This window comes from Oncorhynchus gorbuscha, linkage group LG23 (genome assembly GCF_021184085.1).
Source record: "Oncorhynchus gorbuscha isolate QuinsamMale2020 ecotype Even-year linkage group LG23, OgorEven_v1.0, whole genome shotgun sequence".
NCBI lineage: Eukaryota > Metazoa > Chordata > Actinopteri > Salmoniformes > Salmonidae > Oncorhynchus > Oncorhynchus gorbuscha.
The window spans coordinates 59,587,092-59,614,866 of NC_060195.1; the positions used below are offsets into that span (position 1 = coordinate 59,587,092).

A 27,775-nucleotide genomic window follows, 5' to 3' on the forward strand; every position below is an offset into this window, starting at 1 on the left:
CCCATCGATTGGGAATAATTATATAACGGATACTCATCACTCTGAAAGCATGCCGACCTCACACCATGACTGTGCAATGCATGAGATGGTGTTGTGAACATGCAACAGAAAACGCTTCCAAAACATGCACTTTTCTCTCTTGGAAGAGCAAACATGTTAGGTGCCTTTGTGTTGCTGGCAGTATGACATCTGAAATATGTGCACGGTAGATCATTACAGATATTAGTAATATACAGTATAAATACCTATGTATAAATGTACTTTATAATACATCTAAATCAGAGATCGGCAGAAAATATTGGAAATGGAATGGAAGGAAGTCGACAGTATTCCTTGCATATACAGTCTCCTAAGACCCTGAGTCAATCTTTGAGAGAAGCCCTAGTTTTCCGTGGTGAGAAAGAGGGGCGCAGGTAGGCGAAATGGCCTACCTTCCCAGAAACCCAGGGTCGGATACCGGCCTGTGGAGTCCTGGCGTTTCGGAATTTTCAGGTGATGCGTCGGGGAGCGAGGCTTGTCTGGCGGAGGGGAAGAGGGCTCTAGGTTGTTGTTGTTTCTCCGGAGAGTCAATTTTGGTTTGTATGTGTCTGGGCTCTGTGTCCTTCTCTAGCAGTCCTGTCCCGAGGTCGTCTTCCGGGGCCATTTCCGTGGGACCCTGGCCTGACATGATATCTTTGGATTTGTTCAGGTGCTTCTCCATGTCAGGATTCTGTGAAGCAGCAAGCACAACCTGGTCTCAGAGCAAAATGTATTATATATATATATATATATTTTTTTTTTTTAAACTGTGCCACTCCATTTAGTATGATATGTGACTTTACGTTACATTACATTGACCGACCAATGTAATATTTGTCATACAATATAATAAGATTTGTATGACGTATAGTGTCCTACGTCTGGATCGCATTTAACCCGTTTGGTATGATATATTATGTTTGACTGCTTTAGTATGATATGCTATGTTAGGTTAGGGGTTAAGGTTAGGAGTTAGGTTATAGGGTTAGGGGAAGGATTAGCGAACATGCTAATTAGTGACAAAGTTGCTAAAAAGTAGTAAGTAGTTGCAAAGTTGCTAAAATACTAAAGTTGTCTGTGATGAGATTTTAATACGCAAGACGTTCCTTTGTGCCCAGCCATCCACCCCGACCAATCACCCTCCTTTCGTTTTTGTCAGCTACTGTCCCCGAACCAAACGTAACATATCATACTAATTTTAGTGTCCCGGATTACTATGATTGTGTCCCGGATTACTACGTTTACTATGTTATGTCTAGTCAATGTAATGTACCTTAACATAAAGTAACATATCACACTAAATGGAGTGGCACAGATTTTAGTAAAATATAATATGTTTTGCTCTGAGACCAGGCTGGTCAGCAAACTGAGAACAAACAACTTCAGGCAGTGATATTGACTTCTGTACTGTCCAAAACTCACACAGGGAGGATGTGATAATGCACCTATAGACCACTATATAGACAGGGGAGTGTAATGTGCCTAGCCAGTATATGCAGAGCCATTATGTATAACACAGTATATAGCTCTGATGGCTAGTGTAGACCGTATTCGTTCACCTGGGCTGGTTCAGTATACCTGGGCCAGTGGTGAAGCAGGGTTGAGGCTGTGTTGAGGTTCTGTGATCCTGATGGCAGAAACAGGCTGCACCCTGATGGCAGGCCTCTGGTACTTTGGGCTGGAGGTGACGATGCTGTAGGCCGGGGGAACCACGGTGGTCTGCCTCTGCAGCAGCTGGAGGATGGCCTTGATGTCTGACGTCATCTGGGCCTCCAACCTGGATCGTGGGTGGGCAGAGCCAGGGAGACAGCATCAGGGGTGGGTCCTAGCTTGCGATCCACATGCGTCACTCACATTTTTAAAAAAATAAATCCGCCACTGACGTCAATGCAGGTTTTATGTAAAAGTCTGAGCACCTTAAAATAGGTCCTCAGTGTATTAGCTGTGTATTAGCTTTAGCTACTGTAGGTTTTGTTTTATGCACGTGCCTGGGGTTGTATTGGGAGAGCGCAGTCAGTAATACTCAATGCAAACACTAGAGGGAGCCCCAACCCAAACAATTCAGAGAAGACACTTAAGGCGACCCTGTCCTGTAGCACATCTTTATCTGTTTCAGACCTTTCCACCCCAAACAAAATGTAATCCCAATTTCTTTTCATGTGTGCTTCTCTATTTTGTGAATGATAATTTCTTGATTTTTCTCCAGTTTTGCATACAACACCTTCAAGGTACGGAAAAGCCCATATTGAATAATATCACTTTAATTGATTTATTTCCAATGACAAACACGCAGACCTGTGTACTGTATCTAGACACGACACTCCCATACTGCCTTCAGAGCACTGTGGACAGAGAACAAGCCAGTGTTTGTCACAGTTGCTGTTGAGCTGTAAGACAATCTGAGCCGATAAACACCCCCGGCAGGCGTGCTCCAGCTAGATGAGGCAGGGTAGTGTGGCCGCCATGTCTGTTAAGTGGCCAGGCGTCTGCCCATTACCTCCCTAAAGCAGGAGAAATGAGAGCGACTACGCCTGCAAAGAGCCTGGGGTGGCCAGTCTGTAACCGACACTTCCAGTGGAAGAAGGCATATGGAGAGGGAAGATACAGTAGAGAGAGAGAGAAAAAGTGAAAGAGAGCATAGGCTATATATTGGCGGAACACACACATACACATATATATTTATATATGAGAGAGAGAAGAGAAGAGAGAGAAATAAATAAAAAGAGAACGTCGGACTGACTCAGAGGCCTCCTCCCACTTTTTGGCTGATGTGACCCCTCCCTCTGTCTGCTGTTGCCCCTCACCATCTCCCAACCCTCCCCTCCAAACTTTGCCGTGGCGTCTGCTGTCTTTGTGTTGCGATTGCGTCTCACGGGCGTCAGCTAAAAATAGGCGATGCTGTCTGCTGTCTGTAGCAGCTGGATCCCTTCCACGCAGAACGTATGCAGAAGTCAACTCTCTGTGTTTTATATAGTGAGCCTTACTTTACAAGCAATGATTCAGTGGACTGTGGATGTGTACGGTAAACCCAGTTGTATTCTGATGGATGTTGTACTGGAAAAACCTTGCTTGTGTATCTAGTCTATAGTGCAGTGGGATGTAGTTATAGTTGGGCTGGGGTTATTTGAAGATGGTGTAGACCACTGGTCACCAACTGGTTGGTCGCCACATTTCTGTAAAAAACAACAACAATACAGCCTTGTGTTCCAATTGTTTTTATTAGTCTCTGGCTGTTGGTGGTATGTGTAGCCAATTCAGCTGCCCTGCGCGCTGGGAAGGCAAACTGTTGCCATTTCATGTTTCTGGACATATAAATTCTGCCTTCCGGGTGGGCTTGGAGAAGAAATCAAGTGCACTATGCCTCCGCTGGTCAATCAGATTGCTCAGATGACTGAGTCTGTAGTAATTTAGCAGGCATAAAAGAAAGCTACGGGAAAAATGATACAGTGAGATTTCAAAACGTTGAAAACCATGACTAGAGAGAGACTGTCAACGAATATAGCAAAGAGCTGCTGTTTTTATGAGTGAGTTAATGTTTAAGTTTCTTACTCGGCACTGTCAACGCTTTGTATTCAATACTTTTATAAGCCATAAAAATGTGCGTTCTTCCTACTTCCACTCAGCGCTACAACAAACACTGCAGCAGTAATGAATGAGTAGGAAAGTACATCTATAGGCTTGCGTTGTGATTATTAGCGGCTTGGGTCTTTTTAATGTCGAGGAATGTTTCACTTTCTCTGTTCATAAGGAGTAACAACATTCATTTGTGACAGTAATAATGTGGTGCGACTCGAGTTTCGCCATCAGCTGGAAGACTGTGTCCCTTTTTGGTCAGTGTCAGTGGAGGAAGGGGAGAGACTGACCACCAGATGCAGGCACCATCAGCCCAGTAAAATAAAAAGCAAATTATTTAAATGTGTGCTCACTCAGCTGTGCCTCACAAGTAATACAACAACGGACCTATTACCGGTGTGATCATATAGCCTACCTCAAATTTGGAAAGATTATTAAAAAATATGTCCCGAACAGCAATGCATTGGCAGGTCAATTCAAGCAAAGACAGTATGTGGTGATAATGTGTTGGGCCTATAGCTTACTGCACAGCCTTATTGCTACAGTACTGTTTTAATTGGTTATTGTTGCATAAGCTTACATTTTTGAAGTCGTGTTAATAAAAAAAAATCAGAGCGGTAGATCTCAGCATGCATTTTGACTCCGAAAAGGTTGGTGACCACTGGGGTAGTCTGTTTACCACCAGAATGGCTTGGTTAAAGTTGTGCTTTTTCTTATGGCGAATTACTATCAGAATTTCCCCTGGCCCCTTCCACTCACCTGTTTAGGTGCTCTTGCAGCAGGTCCAGACGTTGCTCCACCTCTCCGTAGGTGATGTCCGGCTCACTGTCCTCCTCTACGACCCCACTTCGGGAGTCCTGGGCCGACTCCTCCAGGACCTCTCTGGGCCGCACGCACCCCCACTCCTCCCCACGCAGGTCTAGACACACACACACATTTATGTACCATTATCAACCTATGAAACAACTAAATCAAAGCACCAATCATTTCCCACAGAACATTCAATCCTTTTTTAGTTAGGTATGATTCACAGGCCTTTGATCAACAATATTGTCTGATAACCGTAGTGTTTTGAGAAGGCACAGAGCACTATCCACTAACACTGACTAGATAGCGGTCCCTCGTCCACACCAGTCCTGTCAAAAGCTACCATTTTATTGATCAATGGCCACATTTGGCCCCACTATATAACCAGCAGTTATAGCACCAGTCAGTCTCTCACTCACATTGTTCTCTGAATGTTAGAAACTGTAATAGCAGCACTCTGTCCAGAATCATTTCTCCCTCAGGCACAAAAAAAGTTGGTCTAGTCTTTTACTGCTACTGAGTGGGTGTTGATAGGAATAGAACACACCTGACAGATGCCTGCCACAGTGTTATATCGCTATAATGCCAGCAATGTTCTTCAGTCCAAGTACTGTGGACCCACAGGGGTGTACTGTTTTGTTCTAGCCCAGCACTAGCAAGCCTGATATAGAAATAAATACCGCAATCATCCAGCCCTTGATTCTTAAATCAGGTGTGTTATAGTGCAGGGCTAGAAGTAAAACCTGCACCTTTGTTGGTTCAAATTCCAGTCCTCGGGTACCCCCTAAAGGTTGCACATGTTTGTTGTAGCCCAGCAGTAAAACAACCAATTCAACTAACCAACGGCTAGATATGTAGATGTGTTACTGCTGGCCTAGAACAAATATGTACTCTAATCTTAACCCAGTGCAAGGCTAGAGAAACACTGGGTTGCCACTAGAGACCTCAGCCACAATGTCAACATTGGCTATGTCGGAATAATTAATGAAAGCAAAAATGTGCTTTTTGGTCTTAATTTAAGGTTAGAGTTAGGCATTTGGTTGAGCAGTGTGGTTAGGGTTAAGGCAAGGTTTTAAAATCAAACTTTAAGTAGAGAAATTGTATAAATAGGCAGGGAGTTTATGAATTTGTGGCTGTGGTAACTAGTGACGACCGAAGCACTGCACTAGACTCAGTGATTGAGTCTTGGAAGATAGCTTTTACAGTAATGAAAGACGTCAAGAAGAGAAGCCACCATTTATATTGCCTCCATGCTGGGGTGATTACAGGAATCAATATCCACCGCCTGCCTCCTACTCAAACCAGGAATCACCGTCATCCGCTTAAGAACTGAATTACAGCATATTACTCTCAAATCACCACATGCCGACAGGAATGTTCATTGTGGAGCGCAATACTCTGGAGACGTGAATAGAAACGTGTCATTTCATTTAGCCTATTGTTACAGTGGCTACGGGCATATCGAGGCAGTTTTAATAAAAAAAAATTATCATATCATTCATGTTAAAGTAGTTGAGGATTTTACAATGAAAGTAGTTATGTTAGGGATAATTATTTGCGAAAGTTGTGTTTGGGGGAGTAGAGAGAAAGAGGCTGTGTGTGTGTGTGTGGTGTGTGTGTGTGTGCGTGTATCTGTGTGTGTGTCGTAGGTGTGTAGGGCCGATAAACAAAGCATAAACAAACAAGCTAAGCTCATGATCTCTTTCACAAGCTGGTCACCATAGGTCATGCCATCTCTAATGCCAACCAGTCATCAACAAGATAATGTGCTGGCATCTGCTGGCAAATTGGCGAGGGATAAAACAGAGGATTTTCCAACAAACCTGTAAGAGTGCCAGGTCTGAAATGAACCTATGGCCTGTAAGAAGCCAGCCTCACCAGTCCTTCTGTCTTCTTCTTACTCACTGGAAAAAAATGGTCTGGGATCAGTGCTAGGATTGACCATGTAGGGCCTGAGGTTTTCCTGACCATGTTTCCTAACCAGGGAAAACTCCTGGCCCCAGGCACTTTATTCTATTTTCATAGCTCGTTTACCTCCTGTTTTGCTTGGTTTTAGATGACGCCTTAACACCGTGCTAGAACAGCACAACAAACGATACTGTGTCAGTCGAGGCACTCTGCTTTAATATTAGCATTGATGCATATTCTACCATTGAACAGCAGCATAGACACATTAAATGAAAACATCTAACAGAGTGTGTTCGAAACCCTGCATTTCCAGACCAATGACCCTGGTTGGTTGTCGGATATAAATAATCCTCTTATAATGGTAGTTGCCGTGGCGATGAGCCCTAATCCTTTTTGGGGGATTTTTAATATGTGTGACATCCTGCTCCAGTGGCCCAGGGTAATTTCCTTTTTTTCCAAATTAATTACAGTACAGTTACTCAATATTCTGTAGAAAATGGCTTGAAAGGACATGTCTTGTCGTGTGACCACTGGTTGTTTTGTGCCCTCTGGCTTCCGTGCTGTGCTACCCATACATTGATATTTTGATATTTGAATGCGTATGGAGCTCATTTGAATTGGTGGGTCAGCTTTTCGTCGAGCCAAAATGACCTAGTCATTAAAAGCATTGTTGTAGGGATCTTTAGAGGCTTCTAACTGTACCTTTATAAGACTGGCTCCTCTCCACATTGTCTCCTCCCCCCGACGCGTCCGGAACAACGTCCCCCAGCCCAAATCCCAAGGTGTGGTCCCTCACCAAGGGGTAACCCTGCCCCCCCGGGCACAGAGGCCTCTGCTCCTCCCTCTCCCCTCCCTCCCCCTCTTCTTCCTCTTCCCTCTCAGCTGAGTCTCTCCTGTCCTCCACCACGGTGGCTACAGCCTGGGAGGAGGGGTAGAGCTGCCTCTCCCGCTCACCACCATCGCAGAACACCGACGTCTCTTTGATCTGGGTCCCTGTGGGGAAGGAGGAGGGCAATCAGGGTGGATGTGTCTGTGCGTGCGTTCGGGTATGCATGCGTGTGTGTTTAGGATCTTGTGTGTGCGTGTGTGGGGGCATCCATGCGTGTCTGTGTGTGTGCATGCATGAGCGTGTGTTGGAGGAACACTGGGTTCTTTGTTACAGACAGCTCCTCTGGGAGGCAGCAGCTCGGCAGATCAAACAATAGGAAGGTGTCGTGCTCTAAACGGTCCCCACCAGATCTGTTGCTGCCTCAGAGCCTTGCTGCCGTAAAGATACTTCATACATTTCATTGTGTGCTTGCAACTTTGCCTTTACAGAAGCAGAGGTTAAGGTGGGCGGAGAGGGAAACTGTCAGTAAATGTGAAGGAAAATAGTAAGTACAGGAGAGATAACATCCAAAGGCATGCTTTGAAGGATCTGATATGGCTTAAAATGTATAACATCAATTGCCATACTTTTAATGTGGTATAATCTGTCTGAATTAGTCAAACACATTTGGACAATCTACAGTACAGGTCAGCATGACATGGTGGGAGCGGGGTTTATTTTAGGAGATGGAACTGTATTCTGAAAAACTGTAACCATAGAAACCATTTTAATTAGTTTGAATGGATACCAAACTGTTGAGTGGTGTGTTGCAACAATGCCTCCCATCTTACAGAGCTCTTAGAAGCCAAATTAAAACTATTCCCTGTGTAGGAATACAGTCTTCTCAAACTTGGAGACACTTCCATGAAGGCAGGTATCCTAGCGGTAAATGTTGGGCCAGTAACGGATAGGTCGCTGGTTCGAATCCCAGAGCCAACAAGGTGTTTTATTCTTTTCTTCTCGATGTGTCCTTTGAGCAAGGCACTTACCCATAACCCTATTTAACCCTAATTGCTCCTGTAAGTCACTCTGGATAAGAGTGTCTCCTAAACAACTAAAATGCACGATATTGTATAAAACAGGCTGGCTCAGTTGACATGAACTGGTTTGAAAAAGAGTAGCCGTAAACACCACCTCAACTCACCTGCGGAAGATTTCCTCTTGTTAGTGAGCCTTCTTCTGCATTTGATGTCATCCCCATCAGAATCACTGGGGTAGAGGTAGACTGACTCTGCATTCTGAGGCTGCAAACAAGAAAATACACCCCTTACAATTGTATCTGTACTGCCTGCCGATCGCATGGTGCATCCAGCCGTCCATCCACCCACTCATTCATCCATCTTTCCACATGTGTCTGTCTGTCCGTCCGTCTGTATTTACCTTGCCGCGCTCGTCTCGGAGGTTAAAGGTCAGCTCCAGATTGCTGAGGAAGTAGTCGGCGAACTCAGGGTACATGTCAAGCACCTCCAGGATCTCCTCCCTGTGGATGGTGTGCAGGTCACAGTAGCTAAGCGCCCGCACATCTGCGTTGGCCTTCCCCGGCTTGGCGTACAGGTGGATCATCTCCCCAAAGATGTCATTCTTCCCTGGAAGAGAGAGAGAATGAGGAGAGAGAGAGAGAGAGAGAGAGAGAGAGAGAGGGGGGGGAGAATGTGGGAGGAAGAAATTAGGGAGGTAGAGAGATAGGGGGAGTGGATAGAGAGATAAAGGGGGAGAGGGAGATTGAAGGGAGAGAGGGAGAGAAAGAAAGATAAAGGTTTGATAAACATGGTGGAATATAACATGCACGTAATGACACACATATGCCTTGACCCACAAACAGCTAAATGACCTCCTGTATTTCCCATAATGCAGCTCAGCTGTCTTTTGAGGTCATCTAACAGTGCACTTAGAAAGCACTGAGACCACTTAACTTTTTTCACATTTTGTTATGTTACAGCCTTATTCTAAAATATATATATTTTAAATCACATTAATCTACACACAATACTCCATAATGCCAAAGCAAAAACAGGTTTTAAGAAATTTTAGCAAATGTATTAAAAATAAAAAACAGATACCTTATTTACATAAATATTCAGAGGCTATTAGACTTGAAATTGAGCTCAGTTGCACCCTGTTTCCATTGATCATCCTTGAGATATTTCTACATCTTGATTGGAGTCCACCTGTGGTAAATTCAATTGATTGGACATGATTTGGAAAGGCACACACCTGTCTATATTAGGTCCCACAGTTGACAGTGCATGTCAGAGCAAAAACCAAACAATGCGGTTGAAGGAATCGTCCGTAGAACTCCGAGACAGGATTGTGTCGAAGCACAGATCTGGGGAAGGGTACCAAAACATTTCTGCAGCATTGAAGGTGCCCAAGAACACAGTGGCCTCCATCATTCTTAAATGGAAGAAGTTTGGAACCACCAAGACTCTTCCTAGAGCTGGCTGCCCGGCCGAAACTGAGCAATCGGGGGTGAAGGGCCTTGGTCAAGGCGGTGATCAAGAACCCGATGGTATTGAGGGAAATATTAATGGAGCAAAGTACAGAGATCCTTGACGAATACCTTGTCCAGAGCGCTCAGCACCTCAGACTGGGGCGTAGGTTCACCTTCCAACAGGACAACAAACCTAAGCACACCGCCAAGACAATGCAGGAGTGGCTTCGGGACAAGGCTTTGAATGTCCTTGAGTTACCCGGACTTGCACCCGATCAAACATTTCTGGAAAGACACAAAAATAGCTGTGCAGTAATGCTCCCCATCCAACCTGACAGAGCTTGAGAGGATCTGCTGAGAGGAATGGGAGACACTCCCCAAATACAGGTGTGCCAAGCTTGTAGCGTCATACACAAGATGACTCGAGGCTGTAATCGCTGCCAAAGGTGCTTCCACAAAATACTGAGTAAAAGGCCTGAATACTTATGGAAAGGTGATGTTTTGTAACTTGTGCGCTGGGAGTGGGGAGCAAGTTCAGGAAGTGAATCATTTAATCAATAAATGAAACATAATACAATACAAGACATACACACACAATGCACAGAAACAAGAAAATATAACACCTGGGGAAGGAACCAAGGGAGTGACATAAATAGGGCAGGTAATCAAGGAGGTGATGGAGTTCAGGTGATTGTCATTAGGCGCTGATGCGCATGACAGGTGTGCGCAATAGTAAGCAGCCTGGTGGCCTAGAGGCCGAACACGGGACATGTTTCAGTTTTTTATTTTAAAAACATTAGCAAACATGTCATTATGGGGTATTTTGTAGATTGATGATGTAAAAAACTATATATTCCAATTTAGACCAAGGTTGTAATGTAACAAAATGCAGAAATAGGGAAGGCGTCTGAATAATTTCCAAATGCACTGTTAAGGTTATACCTGTCCTTCTGCCACTTCCTTGTATGACAACATGGAGGCAGTGTGAATGTTTATAGGGCTGTGACTAAATGACAACATGGAGGCAGTGTGAATGTTTATAGGGCTGTGACTAAATGACAACAAGGAGGTAGTGTGAATGTTTATAGGGCTGTGACTATATGACAACATGGAGGCAGTGTGAATGTTTATAGGGCTGTGACTAAATGACAACAAGGAGGTAGTGTGAATGTCTACAGGGCTGACTAAATGACAACATGGAGGTAGTGTGAATGTCTACAGGGCTGACTAAATGACAACATGGAGGTAGTGTGAATGTCTATAGGGCTGACTATATGACAACATGGAGGTAGTGTGAATGTCTATAGGGCTGACTAAATGACAACATGGAGGCAGTGTGAATGTCTATAGGGCTGACTAAATGACAACATGGAGGTAGTGTGAATGTCTATAGGGCTGACTAAATGACAACATGGAGGTAGTGTGAATGTCTATAGGGCTGACTAAATGACAACATGGAGGTAGTGTGAATGTCTATAGGGCTGACTAAATGACAACATGGAGGTAGTGTGAATGTCTATAGGGCTGACTATATGACAACATGGAGGTAGTGTGAATGTCTATAGGGCTGACTATATGACAACATGGAGGCAGTGTGAATGTCTATAGGGCTGACTATATGACAACATGAAGGTAGTGTGAATGTCTATAGGGCTGACTAAATGACAACATGGAGGCAGTGTGAATGTCTATAGGGCTGACTATATGACAACATGGAGGCAGTGTGAATGTCTATAGGGCTGACTATATGACAACATGGAGGCAGTGTGAATGTCTATAGGGCTGACTATATGACAACATGGAGGTAGTGTGAATGTCTATAGGGCTGACTATATGACAACATGGAGGTAGTGTGAATGTCTATAGGGCTGACTATATGACAACATGGAGGCAGTGTGAATGTCTATAGGGCTGACTATATGACAACATGGAGGTAGTGTGAATGTCTATAGGGCTGACTATATGACAACATGGAGGCAGTGTGAATGTCTATAGGGCTGACTATATGACAACATGGAGGTAGTGTGAATGTCTATAGGGCTGACTATATGACAACATGGAGGTAGTGTGAATGTCTATAGGGCTGACTATATGACAACATGGAGGTAGTGTGAATGTCTATAGGGCTGACTATATGACAACATGGAGGCAGTGTGAATGTCTATAGGGCTGACTAAATGACAACATGGAGGTAGTGTGAATGTCTATAGGGCTGACTATATGACAACATGGAGGTAGTGTGAATGTCTATAGGGCTGACTATATGACAACATGGAGGTAGTGTGAATGTCTATAGGGCTGACTAAATGACAACAAGGAGGTAGTGTGAATGTCTATAGGGCTGACTATATGACAACATGGAGGTAGTGTGAATGTCTATAGGGCTGACTATATGACAACAAGGAGGTAGTGTGAATGTCTATAGGGCTGTGACTATATGACAACATGGATGTCTATAGTGACTATATGACAACATGGAGGTAGTGTGAATGTCTATAGGGCTGACTAAATGACAACATGGAGGTAGTGTGAATGTCTATAGGGCTGACTATATGACAACATGGAGGTAGTGTGAATGTCTATAGGGCTGACTATATGACAACATGGAGGTAGTGTGAATGTCTATAGGGCTGACTATATGACAACATGGAGGTAGTGTGAATGTCTATAGGGCTGACTATATGACAACATGGAGGTAGTGTGAATGTCTATAGGGCTGACTATATGACAACATGGAGGTAGTGTGAATGTCTATAGGGCTGACTATATGACAACATGGAGGTAGTGTGAATGTCTATAGGGCTGACTATATGACAACATGGAGGTAGTGTGAATGTCTATAGGGCTGACTATATGACAACATGGAGGTAGTGTGAATGTCTATAGGGCTGACTATATGACAACATGGAGGTAGTGTGAATGTCTATAGGGCTGACTATATGACAACATGGAGGTAGTGTGAATGTCTATAGGGCTGACTATATGACAACATGGAGGTAGTGTGAATGTCTATAGGGCTGACTATATGACAACATGGAGGTAGTGTGAATGTCTATAGGGCTGACTATATGACAACATGGAGGTAGTGTGAATGTCTATAGGGCTGACTATATGACAACATGGAGGTAGTGTGAATGTCTATAGGGCTGACTATATGACAACATGGAGGTAGTGTGAATGTCTATAGGGCTGACTAAATGACAACATGGAGGTAGTGTGAATGTCTATAGGGCTGACTATATGACAACATGGAGGTAGTGTGAATGTCTATAGGGCTGACTATATGACAACATGGAGGCAGTGTGAATGTCTATAGGGCTGACTAAATGACAACATGGAGGCAGTGTGAATGTCTATAGGGCTGACTAATGACAACATGGAGGTAGTGTGAATGTTTATAGGGCTGACTATATGACAACATGGAGGCAGTGTGAATGTCTATAGGGCTGACTATATGACAACATGGAGGCAGTGTGAATGTCTATAGGGCTGACTATATGACAACATGGAGGCAGTGTGAATGTCTATAGGGCTGACTATATGACAACATGGAGGTAGTGTGAATGTTTATAGGGCTGACTATATGACAACATGGAGGCAGTGTGAATGTCTATAGGGCTGACTATATGACAACATGGAGGTAGTGTGAATGTCTATAGGGCTGACTATATGACAACATGGAGGTAGTGTGAATGTCTATAGGGCTGACTATATGACAACATGGAGGTAGTGTGAATGTCTATAGGGCTGACTATATGACAACATGGAGGTAGTGTGAATGTTTATAGGGCTGACTATATGACAACATGGAGGCAGTGTGAATGTCTATAGGGCTGACTATATGACAACATGGAGGTAGTGTGAATGTCTATAGGGCTGACTATATGACAACATGGAGGTAGTGTGAATGTCTATAGGGCTGACTATATGACAACATGGAGGTAGTGTGAATGTCTATAGGGCTGACTATATGACAACATGGAGGCAGTGTGAATGTCTATAGGGCTGACTATATGACAACATGGAGGTAGTGTGAATGTCTATAGGGCTGACTATATGACAACATGGAGGTAGTGTGAATGTCTATAGGGCTGACTAAATGACAACATGGAGGTAGTGTGAATGTCTATAGGGCTGACTATATGACAACATGGAGGTAGTGTGAATGTCTATAGGGCTGACTATATGACAACATGGAGGCAGTGTGAATGTCTATAGGGCTGACTAAATGACAACATGGAGGCAGTGTGAATGTCTATAGGGCTGACTATATGACAACATGGAGGTAGTGTGAATGTTTATAGGGCTGACTATATGACAACATGGAGGCTAGGGCTGACTATATGAAACATGTCTATAGGGCTGACTATATGACAACATGGAGGCAGTGTGAATGTCTATAGGGCTGACTATATGACAACATGGAGGCAGTGTGAATGTCTATAGGGCTGACTATATGACAACATGGAGGTAGTGTGAATGTTTATAGGGCTGACTATATGACAACATGGAGGCAGTGTGAATGTCTATAGGGCTGACTATATGACAACATGGAGGTAGTGTGAATGTCTATAGGGCTGACTATATGACAACATGGAGGTAGTGTGAATGTCTATAGGGCTGACTATATGACAACATGGAGGTAGTGTGAATGTCTATAGGGCTGACTATATGACAACATGGAGGTAGTGTGAATGTTTATAGGGCTGACTATATGACAACATGGAGGTGTGAATGTCTATAGGGCTGACTATATGACAACATGGAATGTGAATGTCTATAGGGCTGACTATATGACAACATGGAGGTAGTGTGAATGTCTATAGGGCTGACTATATGACAACATGGAGGTAGTGTGAATGTCTATAGGGCTGACTATATGACAACATGGAGGTAGTGTGAATGTCTATAGGGCTGACTATATGACAACATGGAGGTAGTGTGAATGTCTATAGGGCTGACTAAATGACAACATGGAGGCAGTGTGAATGTCTATAGGGCTGACTAACAACATGGAGGCAGTGTGAATGTCTATAGGGCTGACTATATGACAACATGGAGGTAGTGTGAATGTCTATAGGGCTGACTATATGACAACATGGAGGTAGTGTGAATGTCTATAGGGCTGACTATATGACAACATGGAGGCAGTGTGAATGTCTATAGGGCTGACTATATGACAACATGGAGGTAGTGTGAATGTCTATAGGGCTGACTAAATGACAACATGGAGGTAGTGTGAATGTCTATAGGGCTGACTAAATGACAACATGGAGGTAGTGTGAATGTCTATAGGGCTGACTAAATGACAACATGGAGGTAGTGTGAATGTCTATAGGGCTGACTATATGACAACATGGAGGTAGTGTGAATGTCTATAGGGCTGACTATATGACAACATGGAGGTAGTGTGAATGTTTATAGGGCTGTGACTAAATGACAACATGGAGGTAGTGTGAATGTTTATAGGGCTGTGACTAAATGACAACATGGAGGTAGTGTGAATGTTTATAGGGCTGTGACTAAATGACAACATGGAGGTAGTGTGACTGTTTATAGGGCTGTGACTACATGACAACGGGGAGGTAGTGTGAATGTCTATAGGGCTGACTATATGACAACATGGAGGTAGTGTGAATGTCTATAGGGCTGACTATATGACAACATGGAGGTAGTGTGAATGTCTATAGGGCTGACTATATGACAACATGGAGGTAGTGTGAATGTCTATAGGGCTGACTAAATGACAACATGGAGGCAGTGTGAATGTCTATAGGGCTGACTATATGACAACATGGAGGCAGTGTGAATGTCTATAGGGCTGACTATATGACAACATGGAGGTAGTGTGAATGTTTATAGGGCTGTGACTAAATGACAACATGGAGGTAGTGTGACTGTTTATAGGGCTGTGACTACATGACAACGGGGAGGTAGTGTGACTGTTTATAGGGCTGACCTGGAATGACCAAGAGGCTCAGTCATATCATTGTTTTACGCCTGACTTCCCTATGCACAGACCTGTCAGTTTACCGTGTTGGTATGGCAGTGATATCCTGTCCTGTCACCTCCAGAGATACCAACGTGTGTGCGTGTACACGTGCCCCACAGCATGCCCTGGCTCTTGGCCTAGATCTCTATTGTCACATGATGTCAATACGGCTTTGTCCAAACCTGGGCAGGACAAGCACCTAGTCTTTCCTTTCCTTGATGCAACATTTAATTTTACAGATACAATTCCTTGTTTATTGCTCTCTCTCTCTCTGTTGATTGCACACTAATTGCAATCACTAATTCACAATAGAATTAGTATAGAAATACATGACTGGGATAAATACAGCAATAAGTGTTTGTGTAACTTTACCGTTAGTGAGTCTTTATTGAACCCATCTCTTTCAACACACCTGTGGTTTTCCCCTGCTCAGACGTTGGATGCGTCAACCGATGGTTACCTGCCATGTCATCAACTGTAACGTCAGGCATCAGATTGCTATAACATACTCTATGATGTGGTTAGCTGATGCGCAAAATACTTATCCAGGCGTTGTAAGATCTGGCATGCATCAGCAATGACTGAGCATGACCCTATTGTGTCACTGCCTTTTGCTGAAGCTCATTGGTCGAGTGAAAAATGAGCCGTTTATACAACGCTTAGCTTGTAACACTTGCTTGGCGCTGGGCTGACCCCGAGAGAGAGAGAGAGAGAGAGAGAGAGAGAGAGAGAGAGAGAGAGAGAGAGAGAGAGAGAGAGAGAGAGAGAGAGAGAGAGAGAGAGAGAGAGAGAGAGAGAGAGAGAGAGAGAGAGAGAGAGAGAGAGAGAGAGAGAGAGAGAGAGAGAGAGAGAGAGAGAGAGAGAGAGAGAGAGAGAGAGAGAGAGAGAGAGAGAGAGAGAGAGAGAGACTCTGATTACATCCCAGGGACGTCAATATCTCCTGCGAGCAGCGACTGCTAACACCACAAACACTCCATCACCCTCAGCTGGCAATTAGATACCATAATAAATGATCCAATAAACCACCCTCCGTTCCCCTCTCTCCATCTCTCCCTCCGTTCCCCTCTCTCCATCTCTCCCTCCGTTCCCCTCTCTCCATCTCTCCCTCCGTTCCCCTCTCTCCATCTCTCCATCTCTCCCTCCACCCACTCTCTCCTCATCTCTCCCCCCACTCTTTATCTTCCCCTCTATCACGCTCTCCTTCATCCTCTTCCTCTCTCTCTCTCTTCTCCAAGCAATAAAACCTCCCTGTACAGCGCTAGTGTCTATCACAGTGTGTTCTTGGAGGGAGCCATGAAAATCTGTGCTCATTAGAGATGTCAGCTTCCCACCCAGGCATTGCAGAATAGCGAGACCAGCCTCTTATAAACAGTACACAGAGGATATACAGACACACAAAGAGAGGCAAGAGACACACACACACACACACACTTTGATGAGAAGTGACACCTGAACTGTGCTGTGTTACTATTCATTTCCAGTACCGCTTGAACTGTTTAGAGACAAAAACAGTGTTTGAAAGTGTGCCTGCATTGCTGCTGTTCTAAGATTATGTTTATCTTCCAAACAGCCTGATTAAGCTGACCTTCAGGCAGAGGGAAATCATTAGAGGTGTTTGAGTAGTGTGAAAAAATCCTGTAATGAATTATTCACACAGCCATAGGTAACCAATTCTTCAGTATATCAATTTACTGGAGAACAGCACACCTTCCACGGCCCGACATTGAGAAAAAGACGAGTCATTGTTGCAATGACTCGTGTCTAGCGTACATTTTGGTTCGGGACTTTTTCACAAAGCACAAAATACATCTGAAGTGTCAAATGAAGTTTACAATGAAACTTGGTTTTAATTGCAACCTTTCATCAGGTTGTTATTGTGAAATAGTGTATTAAATAACCTACCAGGTTAAAGAAAGATAATATTAATAGACAATGTGAAACAATAAACCACAACATTTGAGTAGCGCATACCCAAAATGGCCACCACGATGTCATCCTTGAGGATTTCGATGGACCCTCGTGACAAGAAGTAGAGGGCAGTAAGCACGTCTCCACAGTGGACCAGTGTGTCGCCCGGTGGGGAGTGCGTGGTCTTGAACCTCATGGCCAGGGCCCTCAGGCAGCCCTTAGTAGCCCCTTGGAATGCCTTGCAGCCCTGGAGCAGACTCGCGTTGAGGTGGAGGCAGATATCAGCCTGGAGACACTCTGGGAAACCCTTTAGGACCTGGGGGCGTGAAAAGACAGGCCACAGCAACAGGGGAATGGTCAGATAGGACTGGATTTGTCTGTGGTGTTATCAGAGATGTGCTGTCAAACTCGAGACGTCTTTGGGTGTGGGTCTGGGTTGAGTTTGCCAGTCAGATATGGTTTGGAATCAAGAGTGGGTTGATACAATTGCCAATTGTGTTTTGGTCTTCTTCTCAAAATCGAAATACTGCATTGTCATGTGTGACTGTTTGAGGGGGGAATTTTTATGGCATCTTTCCATAGCCTTTAATCAGAGTACTAGCAGGTGGGGGTAAACAGATGGATATCCAACACTGCTATGCAAGACACAACAAACTAGGAAAACATGGAAACACACATGGAAACACATCTTCTCTTTGATTAAAAAAGAATCAGCACAAGTGTCTGTGATTCAGATTTATCATAAAGATTTATAAATAAAAGACTTACCTCAACTGAATTAACCTGTCATGTCATTTAGAGTTTAAGGATCAGAGTGACAAGTACTTCAACTACTTAAATTACTACATGCTTAAATGCTAATAGTTTCAATGGAAATAAATGTCACCTAAATTATTCAGTATTATGACATTAATGCCCACAATTGGAAAACAAGTAATTTCCCTGGGACTGAACACCACACTTGGTTACAGGTTAAAGGTCATGAGATGACTGTAAATAGAGGAGAAAAGCTTGAACTGTGACCTCACAGGGGACCAAAGGGCAAGGGAAGGCATCAAACACACAAAAGGGGGGAATGAAACATTCTTACTCTATATCACATACGAAATCTACATTTCTTGAAAAAGAGAGGCTATTTTTCATTAGTTGGGGGAAAAATCATAGCAGAAGATTTTGGAAAGGAGAGATAGAACAACATTTGGCAAGTGCAGGTGCAATATCACTGGTCATGTGTGCCAAGCCTCCCACATTGAGGGAAACCTGGCAGTGCCAAGCTGTCTGTGCCTCTCCCATTGGCAGTATTCACAGCTTGGTAACTACACTATAAAATGATGTGATTGTGTTTGAATACACAGATTTCATGCAAACGGCGACCTTGTGGCAAGCCACATGCAAGTCAGTCTGTGATGGACAATATGGGCTACTAGAAGCACTGAGGGTTATACTACTGGCTGGCATGCAATGGGGACGTCAGTATGTACACTGAGTGTACACAACATTAAGAACACCTGCTCTTTCCAGGTGAAAGCTGTGATCCCTTATTGATGTCACTTACATCCACTTCAGTCAGTGTAGATGAAGGCGAGGAGACAGGCTGAAGAAGGATTTGTAAGCCTTAAGACAATTGAGACATGGATTGTGTATGTGTGCCATTCAGAGGGTGAATGGGCAAGTCAAAATATTTAAGTGCCTTTGAACAGGGTACGGCAGTAGGTGTGTAGGAGGAGTGTGACAAGAACTGCAACACTACGGGAAGCATTGGAGTCAACGTGGGCCATCACCCCTGTGGAAAGCTTTCGACACCTTGTAGTTCATGTCCCGACGAATTGAGGCTGTTCTGAGGGCCAAAGGGGGGTTGCAACTCAATATTAGGAAGGTGTTCTTAATGTTTTCTATACTCAGTGTACATGATTTTTTCCCCCTAGACTATAAAGATGAAGTTATGGATTTTAATAAATGTATTCTTTGATTTACATCTTGGTCTACGATTTACTACACTCTGACATTTTTGAAAACAACACATTTCAGAGGGAAATAAGTGAATACTATTATCTGTGAACACAGTACCTCCTGCTCTTACCAGAGTGATGAAGTCATTCCATTTGACATGACGCAGACATGGAAAAGACACATTTCTATAAGTACAGTTCACATCACCAGGGGAAAAGCCGGTTTACATACAGTATCCATGGCTTTCATTCTAGGGTTTAGAATCCTAAGCAAGATCATAATAATGTCATATAACCATGTCGCTAAGGGAACACACTGGGCTTTATGTAACTGGTAAGAATCGTCTTGGAGACAAGGTTGTTTTAAGGTCAGAAAAAACATTGAACAAGCTTCACCGAGAAGCTAAGTACTGTAAGAGAAATGCAGCAAGGTAGTAACATAACCGCATCGTCAAACTGTGGGGCTTAACATTAAAAACCTACTGAAGGACAACAGCATTCTGAATCATCAATCTGAGACTTAACCATTATGCATACCCTTATCCCACCATAAGAATAACGCAATGTCCCAATATGAGCATTTCTTTTGTTAAAGTCTCACTTGGAAGACTTATTAGCCCCAAACACACACACACACACACACACACACACACACACACACACACACACACACACACACACACACACACACACACACACACACACACACACACACACACACACACACACACACACACACACACACACACACACACACACACACACACACACACTCACAGACACAAACGCACACACTCACAGTTTCCCAACCAATTACACCCACACCCACCCCCACCCTCCTCCCTACACAAACCCCACACACTCCCCCTATTCGCACCATATTCATGTCGATGCCGTTGGTGTAGTTCCAGGCGTGTTGGAAGTACTCCTCCAGGCGTTGCCTCAGTGGGTTGGGGATCTGGTGGAAGCGGATGAATTCTTTGACCCGGAGCATCTGCAGGTGGTACCGCGCCGTACCAGAGTACAACCGCTGGATGATGGCCGACACATTACCAAAGATACTGGCGTACATCAGGGCTGCGAGAGGGAGAATCACACCAGACAGGTGATCATCACTGTTAGCGATATTCTAATTTACCTTCATTAATCAGTAGCTAGGAATATAGTAGTACAATAACTTATTGAGTAGTACTACTTGCCTTTACAGTAATAGTGATTTATTGTATAAATGTGTATAATGTATTAATTTGTTTGTTCGTTCATTCATTCCATCTGTTTTCAGTCCTAGTACAGTCGACACACTCACAGCCAATCAGCATGACACAGATGGAGAAGATCTTCTCGGAGTTGGTGTTGGGGGAGACGTTGCCAAAGCCCACGCTGGTCAGACTACTGAAGGTAAAATAGAGGGCCGTGACATATTTGTCCTTGATGGACGGACCAGAGCTGGGGTCACTGTAGTTGTACCTAGGGGGTGAGACGGTACACTCAGTTCATGGTTCGATACATTTCATGGTATTGTTCCTACAGCCTGGAATTGAACCAAGGTGTCTGTAGTGACGCCTCAAGCACTGAGATGCAGTGCCTTAGACCGCTGTGCCACTTGGTTAAACCAATATTTCTTAGTTGAATTAACAAATCATGACGTTCTTTCCTATCATTCAACTGCATCGTTATTAAAGAGTCATGTGATGCAGTAAATAGTATTGGGGTACATTGAGGCACAAGTCCACGGTACATATTGTTACGATATTCAGTAATTCAGTATATTTTATCTTGTCTAGTACCTCTTTCCAATGGACACGCCCAGGTTATCCAGCCAGCCAATCTTGTGCTCCAGATAGGGCTTCTCCACATTGCCGATGGCGTACCAGATGCAGGCCAGCCAATGGGCAATGAGGGCAAAGATGCACATGAGGAGCATAAGGACAGCGGCGCCGTACTCTGAATATCGGTCCAGCTTACGGGCCACGCGAACTAGTCGGAGCAACCGGGCGGTCTTCAGCAGGCCAATCAGAGTGGTGGTCTGAGGGGACATAGAAGTAAACAGAGCTGTGATTGGCTGGGGGTTTGAGTGTTGCAGTATAGTGCAGACACGTTATTTGTTAATTGGATGCACCACACCAGGAAGCAATTTGTTGTTATTAGAGGTACCCTTAAGGTCAGATCAAAGGTTAGGAGTTAGGGTTAAGATAGTACTGTTACAATCAAGCTTGGCTGAATGACCACATTCCAGTTTCTTATTCCAGTTTCTAAATCACTGAATATGACAGTGTGTCAACGGAAGTGACCTCTGCAAAAAAATAGACTGCTGTCTAAACCAGCAGAGAGCAGTGGCAATAATATAAATTATAATATAACATTTCCATCACTCTAAAATGTTGTTATGAGGAGTGAGGAGGATTTATCAAGCCTACATACTGATACTAAGATGACTGCAGAAAAAAAAATGTTTTTAAAGAATAATAAAGAAAATGACAGAGAACGTCCAAGTTTCCCAGCCAGGCAGCATGAAAGCAAACACCACGCCTCTCCTGTCCTCCCACCCCTCCTGCCTTCTGTTCACTTTCCTTTAAACAGTCTCAATCCTGGCATCTCTCCATCTCTGTTCCTACCCAGCTAAATAAACGACCGCGGCCTGCCATGAGATAAGAGCGGATGTATTAGCGTCGCACAGTCTGCAAACAGCATAAGTCAGTCTGAGGGAAACGCTGATAGTTTGTTCCCCATCTCATCAGGACTGACAATTATAGTAATATCCTGAGGGAAGTCATTACTACCACTGCTTCTCGTCCTCCACAGTCACCCAGGTCTCTGCACCTGTATGCATTTATTTACAGGGGGCTTCTCTCGTTTTACACACGAGACTCAATTTGACAGTGACTATGGTTCCTTGTCTCATAGAAGGGGGTCTGATTTATGGCGCAACACTGACTTGACTCTGTCACAGATGAATGTGCTCTGCTGAGGGACACGGATGCTGCTGCTGAGGCTCTGAAAGCTCCATTACAAACCGCCTGGCCCATCCACCCAAATCTTCCCCCTAAATCGCTGCAATCATTTACAGCAGCTTTTGTCTCCTATACTCTTAGAAAAAAAAGGTGTTATCTAGAACCTAAAAGGGTTATTTGGTTGTCCCTTAAGGAGAACTCTTTGAAGAACCCCTTTGGTTCCAGGTAGAACACGTTTGGATCCAGGTGGAACCCTTTTGGGTTCCATGTAGAACCCTGGAACCAAAAAGGGTTCTCTTATGGGGACAGCCAAAGACCCCTTTTGGAACCCTTTTTTCTAAGAGTGTACTTCTCAACCGGGAAGAGAAATCAGTCTCAGACTGTCAGGGCATATCTTAAATCAATCAGAAATTCTTTCCATGTTTTTAGAATTTATCGTAACTGTTGATCTTGACTGGAATGTCGGATGTGCAGAGTGACTGAGGGGTTTGTGTGCAAAAAGGGGGGCTTTAGTAGGGTATATTAGTTGATGGTTGATTTAAAATACTTGCTCAAGTCTGCAGTGCTTGTGAGTTGAAGAGTGGAGAGCTAAAGCTTCTCCCTAACAACTCTGGTGGTAAATTAAATGTGTCCGGGATGGGGTTGGCTAGTCATCTGTGTTGGCCTGTCCACTCTACACAACCCCTGATAGGCAGACTGCACATGACTGTTTATGTTCAACCACTGTCTGAAATAGAAGACATAATCGCATAGGCTACTGGCTACAACAGGGTTTTCTAGCTTCGCTCATGGGCCCGGATCCCGATTTAGGAATTGATGCCTTTCCTACGCACGCCTTTCCCATGCACTCATCACTATTTGGTATACAGACGTAGCATATTTAGTTGCGTAACACACCCTGCAGGTGTGGCTACCTTGCACACTCTGAATAAATGTAATTCAACCGCTGAAAACCCTCACACTTGCTGGCCAACAGATTATCTCATGGAGTTTTCATTCTATGGGGGTTTTCAGTACATATATCCCTATACATAAGGTTTTAATAACAATTTTGTCAACAGACTCAACAGAAAACGTGTAGAGAACGGGTTCAGAATATGGGGATCAATGAAAGAAAGCCATCTATGCATATTGTTCTCCGTTTCAGCACCAACTAGATTTAAAAATACTCTACATGTTATCATAAAATGTAGCCTCTGCTGCTTATTTCCTGAAAAGTGAGAGACGCTATATTACATGGACACACGCTGTGGCAGGTCACCATTCGTCTGTCTGTTCCACTTCCTCTTCCTGCCATTCACTGACAACCCCAGACTTGGGGCAACTCTCCGGTACAAGACACCTGATGGTAAATAATGACTCGACAAATCACTGCTCTGACACACCACTGCTCCCTACACATGCTCACTCCGTCCCGCTCTGTGACGTGCCAGCAAGGGACACACTTAGCAGTCGCTGCTCGGCTGAGATATTGACATCCTGTGGGTGTAATCAGAGTAGATAAATCTTCCCTCTCTCTTCCTCTGTCCCTCTCACACGCAGGAACACGTCTCTCCCTCTCACTGCAGTTCAACAATCGTTAATTTGACCTGCATCTTTCTAGCTCCGTCTTTCCCTCCCTCCATTTCTAGAGTTGAGAACTTGGAAAGCTACTGTTCCACCCGATGGGCCAACACAGCACAGTACAACTCGGTTTGACTCCGATTCAGCTCGGCTTAGCAGTGTAAGAAAAGGGTCTAAGCGTTTTCCCTTACTTCATCCGATCCCGAGCCGAAGATGAGCAGATCAAAGGGGATGGCAGCCACCATGTCGATGAGGAACCAGCCCTTGAAATAGTGGATGGCTATCTTCGCCGGGTGGCTGACCACCTCCTCGTTGAGATTCACATAGGTTGTCCTGAAGTTGATCAATATGTCCACGATGAACATGATGTCCACCATGAGGTCGACCACGTTGAGCGGCGAGCACGAGTAGCCGCACTCCCTCCTCTTCTGCTCCTCTAGGTCGTTGAGGAGGAAGGCGGCGGAGTAGGGCGTGAAGATGGCCGTGTAGATGACCAGCAGCAGGATGAGCCAGTCCCACACCGCTTTGAAGGGGCTGTAGTGGAGGATGGTTAACTTGTCCATGCGGGGCGTCTGGAGCTTGTACTCGGGAAGCACATCTGCGCCCAGCGACAGCACCTGAGGAGGAAGGAGGGAAGAGTTAAGAGGACGTAAAGTGAAGACATGAAGAAAATAGTGGCTTGGATCCATGTATTAGAAGAGCGAATGAATCCTATGGAAATACTTTGAAATTCATGCTGAAGTCAGTGGGATGTAAATATTGTATAGCACTATTTAAACTAATGTATATAACAGCCTATATGTAGGCTATTATGGATGCATACTGTACATGTATATGGTCTGTACTGTATACTGTATATAACATGAAGTTAATTCTATGGATGAAAATACACAAAGGTTAACATCATCAGCTTGCCCCTTGTGCTTGGCTGTTGGGAGGATAACTATACATTTTGTACATTCATATACAGGTCGCTTATCCTCCTCAGGCATACTATACATTCTTTATGAGTCGATCACTGGACACTAAACACCGCTGAACTCCAAGAGGAAATCAGTTACGTGGGAAATATTACTGGGAAGAACAGTGTCTTAACCATCCGTCCAGAACTACAGTACCCATTAGCCACGTATACATATTTAAAGAAGTACATGTTAGTTTAGTATCTTACTGTATTAGCCAGCAAATTGCAAACAAGTAATATGACGGGAATGTCCTTGTAGGGGCTTCTCCATAGGTAAACCCCTATTTAAGGAATGTTTAATTGCATCAATATCCCAACTATTCCAGTTAGAGTATGGCCTGTCCCTGGTTAACTTTTAAAATCAATATCAAAGAGCAGATAATAGTCTCAATGACACTAAGGTGATTATCGCGGTAGGAGGTGGTGGGATATAGTCATTCATTCTGCAGCTTGACACTCCAATGCCAGGGAAGACATTTCTGTCCCTGCTTCTCATGGCTGATTATCACTGTGGCGAGAGGGAGGGAGAGGAGGAGAGAGAAAGGTAAAGTGCTTCACCCAAGGGCAGAGAAGTAATTATTGTAGATGGAGAGAAGCGCGAGCTGAAATAGAGCCTTGGAAATGAAATTAGGGCTCCATTTCGGTCGCCTTCACCATAGAACTAGAATTACTAGAATGGCAATCCCCATTCAAGTCAATGTTCCATGATGGTCCATTCAAGTCATTATTTCCACTATTTCCAATTATTTCCCCCACCATCTAGGCCTACTCCTCGTCGCACCCTGGCAGGGATCGCCTCGGCGACCCCTGTGATTGAGTGGGATGAAGGGCGGCGGGCTTAAGTGATTATAATGAAATTGGTTATTAGATGTCTTCTGTCCCCTCCCCTGTGTGATTACAGGTCAATAGAACAACCCTCCACTATATCACACCCTTTAATGCAAATCACCAAGTAAAGGGCAGAGAGAGAAAAAGCTTTTTCATTATTCATGTCCAGCCACAGTAGTTATCTTCATTGAAAGTTTTGGTAATTAGGCTACAGGCAGTTTTATTTCTTTCATCAAACTGCCCTTTGCTCTAAGTGGAAAAGAAGCACAAGGCAGTGATTGTCACGAGAAACCTCTTTTTGAATTGAAAGTGGTGTTTTGTGACTTGATGACATACCACCTAAATCAGGCAGAATCACATACCATGTGGATAGATTAGTCGATGTGGCCTACTGGGCTACTGCACTTGTAAGGAGTTGGTAAAAGGAGTACCTAATCTCTGATCCAGGGTCAGATGTTTCTAGGCCTATATGATCCTGTTAATCAATGTTGGGTCGGTAAATCTGATCCTATATCTGTGGTTAGTGGCGACATCTAATTTGAGCCATATGGATACATAGGTAAACTGTCTCTGAGCCTGATGGCAAGCCCAGGGAGGAGTCAATTTGCAGAATGAGAGCTCAGTTGAGCACGTTGCTCCCCCTGATCTGTTACTAAATCAATTATTCAGACATAATTATTTAATGCACCTAGTGTGGATTCACTTGCTATTGTGCAAATTAACTCTCTCATCTGGAATAAATGTATGCAAATGAGTGGTCTGTTCATTTCACCCTCTCACGTTATTTGTTTGTATTGTTGGAAGATTTGGAATACCAGAGTGTCATTTCCTGTCTTGGCCAGTGCTGCTTTGTCACGTGACCCACAACATGTATTGTTGACAATAAAGAAAAAAATTGGTCAAAACTGAAGCAAAGCCATGACATAACGACAGGTAAAACTGAAGCAAAGCCATGACATAAAGACAGGTAAAACTGAGGCAAAGCCATGACAGGACATAAAAGGTAAAACTGAAGCAAAGCCATGACATAACGACAGGTAAAACTGAGGCAAAGCCATGACATAACGACAGGTAAAACTGAAGCAAAGCCATGACATAACGACAGGTAAAACTGAAGCAAAGCCATGACATAACGACAGGTAAAACTGAAGCAAAGCCATGACATAACGACAGGTAAAACTGAAGCAAAGCCATGACATAACGACAGGTAAAACTGAAGCAAAGCCATGACATAACGACAGGTAAAACTGAAGCAAAGCCATGACATAACGACAGGTAAAACTGAGGCAAAGCCATGACATAACGACAGGTAAAACTGAGGCAAAGCCATGACATAACGACAGGTAAAACTGAAGCAAAGCCATGACATAACGACAGGTAAAACTGAAGCAAAGCCATGACATAACGACAGGTAAAACAAAGCCATGACAGCAAAAAACTGCCATGACATAACGACAGGTAAAACTGAAGCAAAGCCATGACATAACGACAGGTAAAACTGAAGCAAAGCCATGACATAACGACAGGTAAAACTGAAGCAAAGCCATGACATAACGACAGGTAAAACTGAAGCAAAGCCATGACATAACGACAGGTAAAACTGAGGCAAAGCCATGACATAACGACAGGTAAAACTGAGGCAAAGCCATGACATAACGACAGGTAAAACTGAGGCAAAGCCATGACATAACGACAGGTAAAACTGAAGCAAAGCCATGACATAACGACAGGTAAAACTGAGGCAAAACCATGACATAACGACAGGTAAAACTGAGGCAAAGCCATCCAAACCTGGAGAAATCATACCTCATGGAACGAACATTAAGTGTCAAACAAGTTGTTTTACGTGGAGCATCAACATGCACTGACGCCGCTTATCAATCTACGGCACAGACTCAGATCTCCTCATGTCAATCATCCATCTGTTTAGTGTGGTTGAGTTCTGTGTGTCGAACCAGCAGACTACAGTACGTGTTTATTCTGCAGCCCAGAGCACGTCTCCCTAAACAAACTCT

The 27,775-nt window shown here is 44.0% G+C and overlaps 1 protein-coding gene across 3 annotated transcripts in view; it reads right to left on the reverse strand.

The window, feature by feature from the left end:
- Window positions 1-6: 6 nt before the first annotated feature.
- Window positions 7-27,775, reverse strand: part of LOC124010378 (potassium voltage-gated channel subfamily H member 7-like) — an 86,634-nt gene continuing 58,865 nt past the window's right edge. The window contains exons 6-16 of one of the 3 annotated variants that reach the window (XM_046322765.1): window positions 24,160-24,585; window positions 21,242-21,480; window positions 20,761-20,921; window positions 20,332-20,531; window positions 17,569-17,812; window positions 8,555-8,760; window positions 8,319-8,418; window positions 7,009-7,299; window positions 4,351-4,510; window positions 1,597-1,795; window positions 7-709 (exon numbers count right to left, since the gene is read on the reverse strand). In XM_046322765.1, coding sequence (XP_046178721.1) covers window positions 428-709; window positions 1,597-1,795; window positions 4,351-4,510; window positions 7,009-7,299; window positions 8,319-8,418; window positions 8,555-8,760; window positions 17,569-17,812; window positions 20,332-20,531; window positions 20,761-20,921; window positions 21,242-21,480; window positions 24,160-24,585 — 2,508 coding nt within the window. In that variant the 3' untranslated portion in view covers window positions 7-427. Of the gene's footprint in view, window positions 710-1,466; window positions 1,796-4,350; window positions 4,511-7,008; window positions 7,300-8,318; window positions 8,419-8,554; window positions 8,761-17,568; window positions 17,824-20,330; window positions 20,532-20,760; window positions 20,922-21,241; window positions 21,481-24,159; window positions 24,586-27,775 lie in introns of those variants that run through there. The other 2 variants (XM_046322764.1, XM_046322766.1) reach the window with 2 other exon arrangements.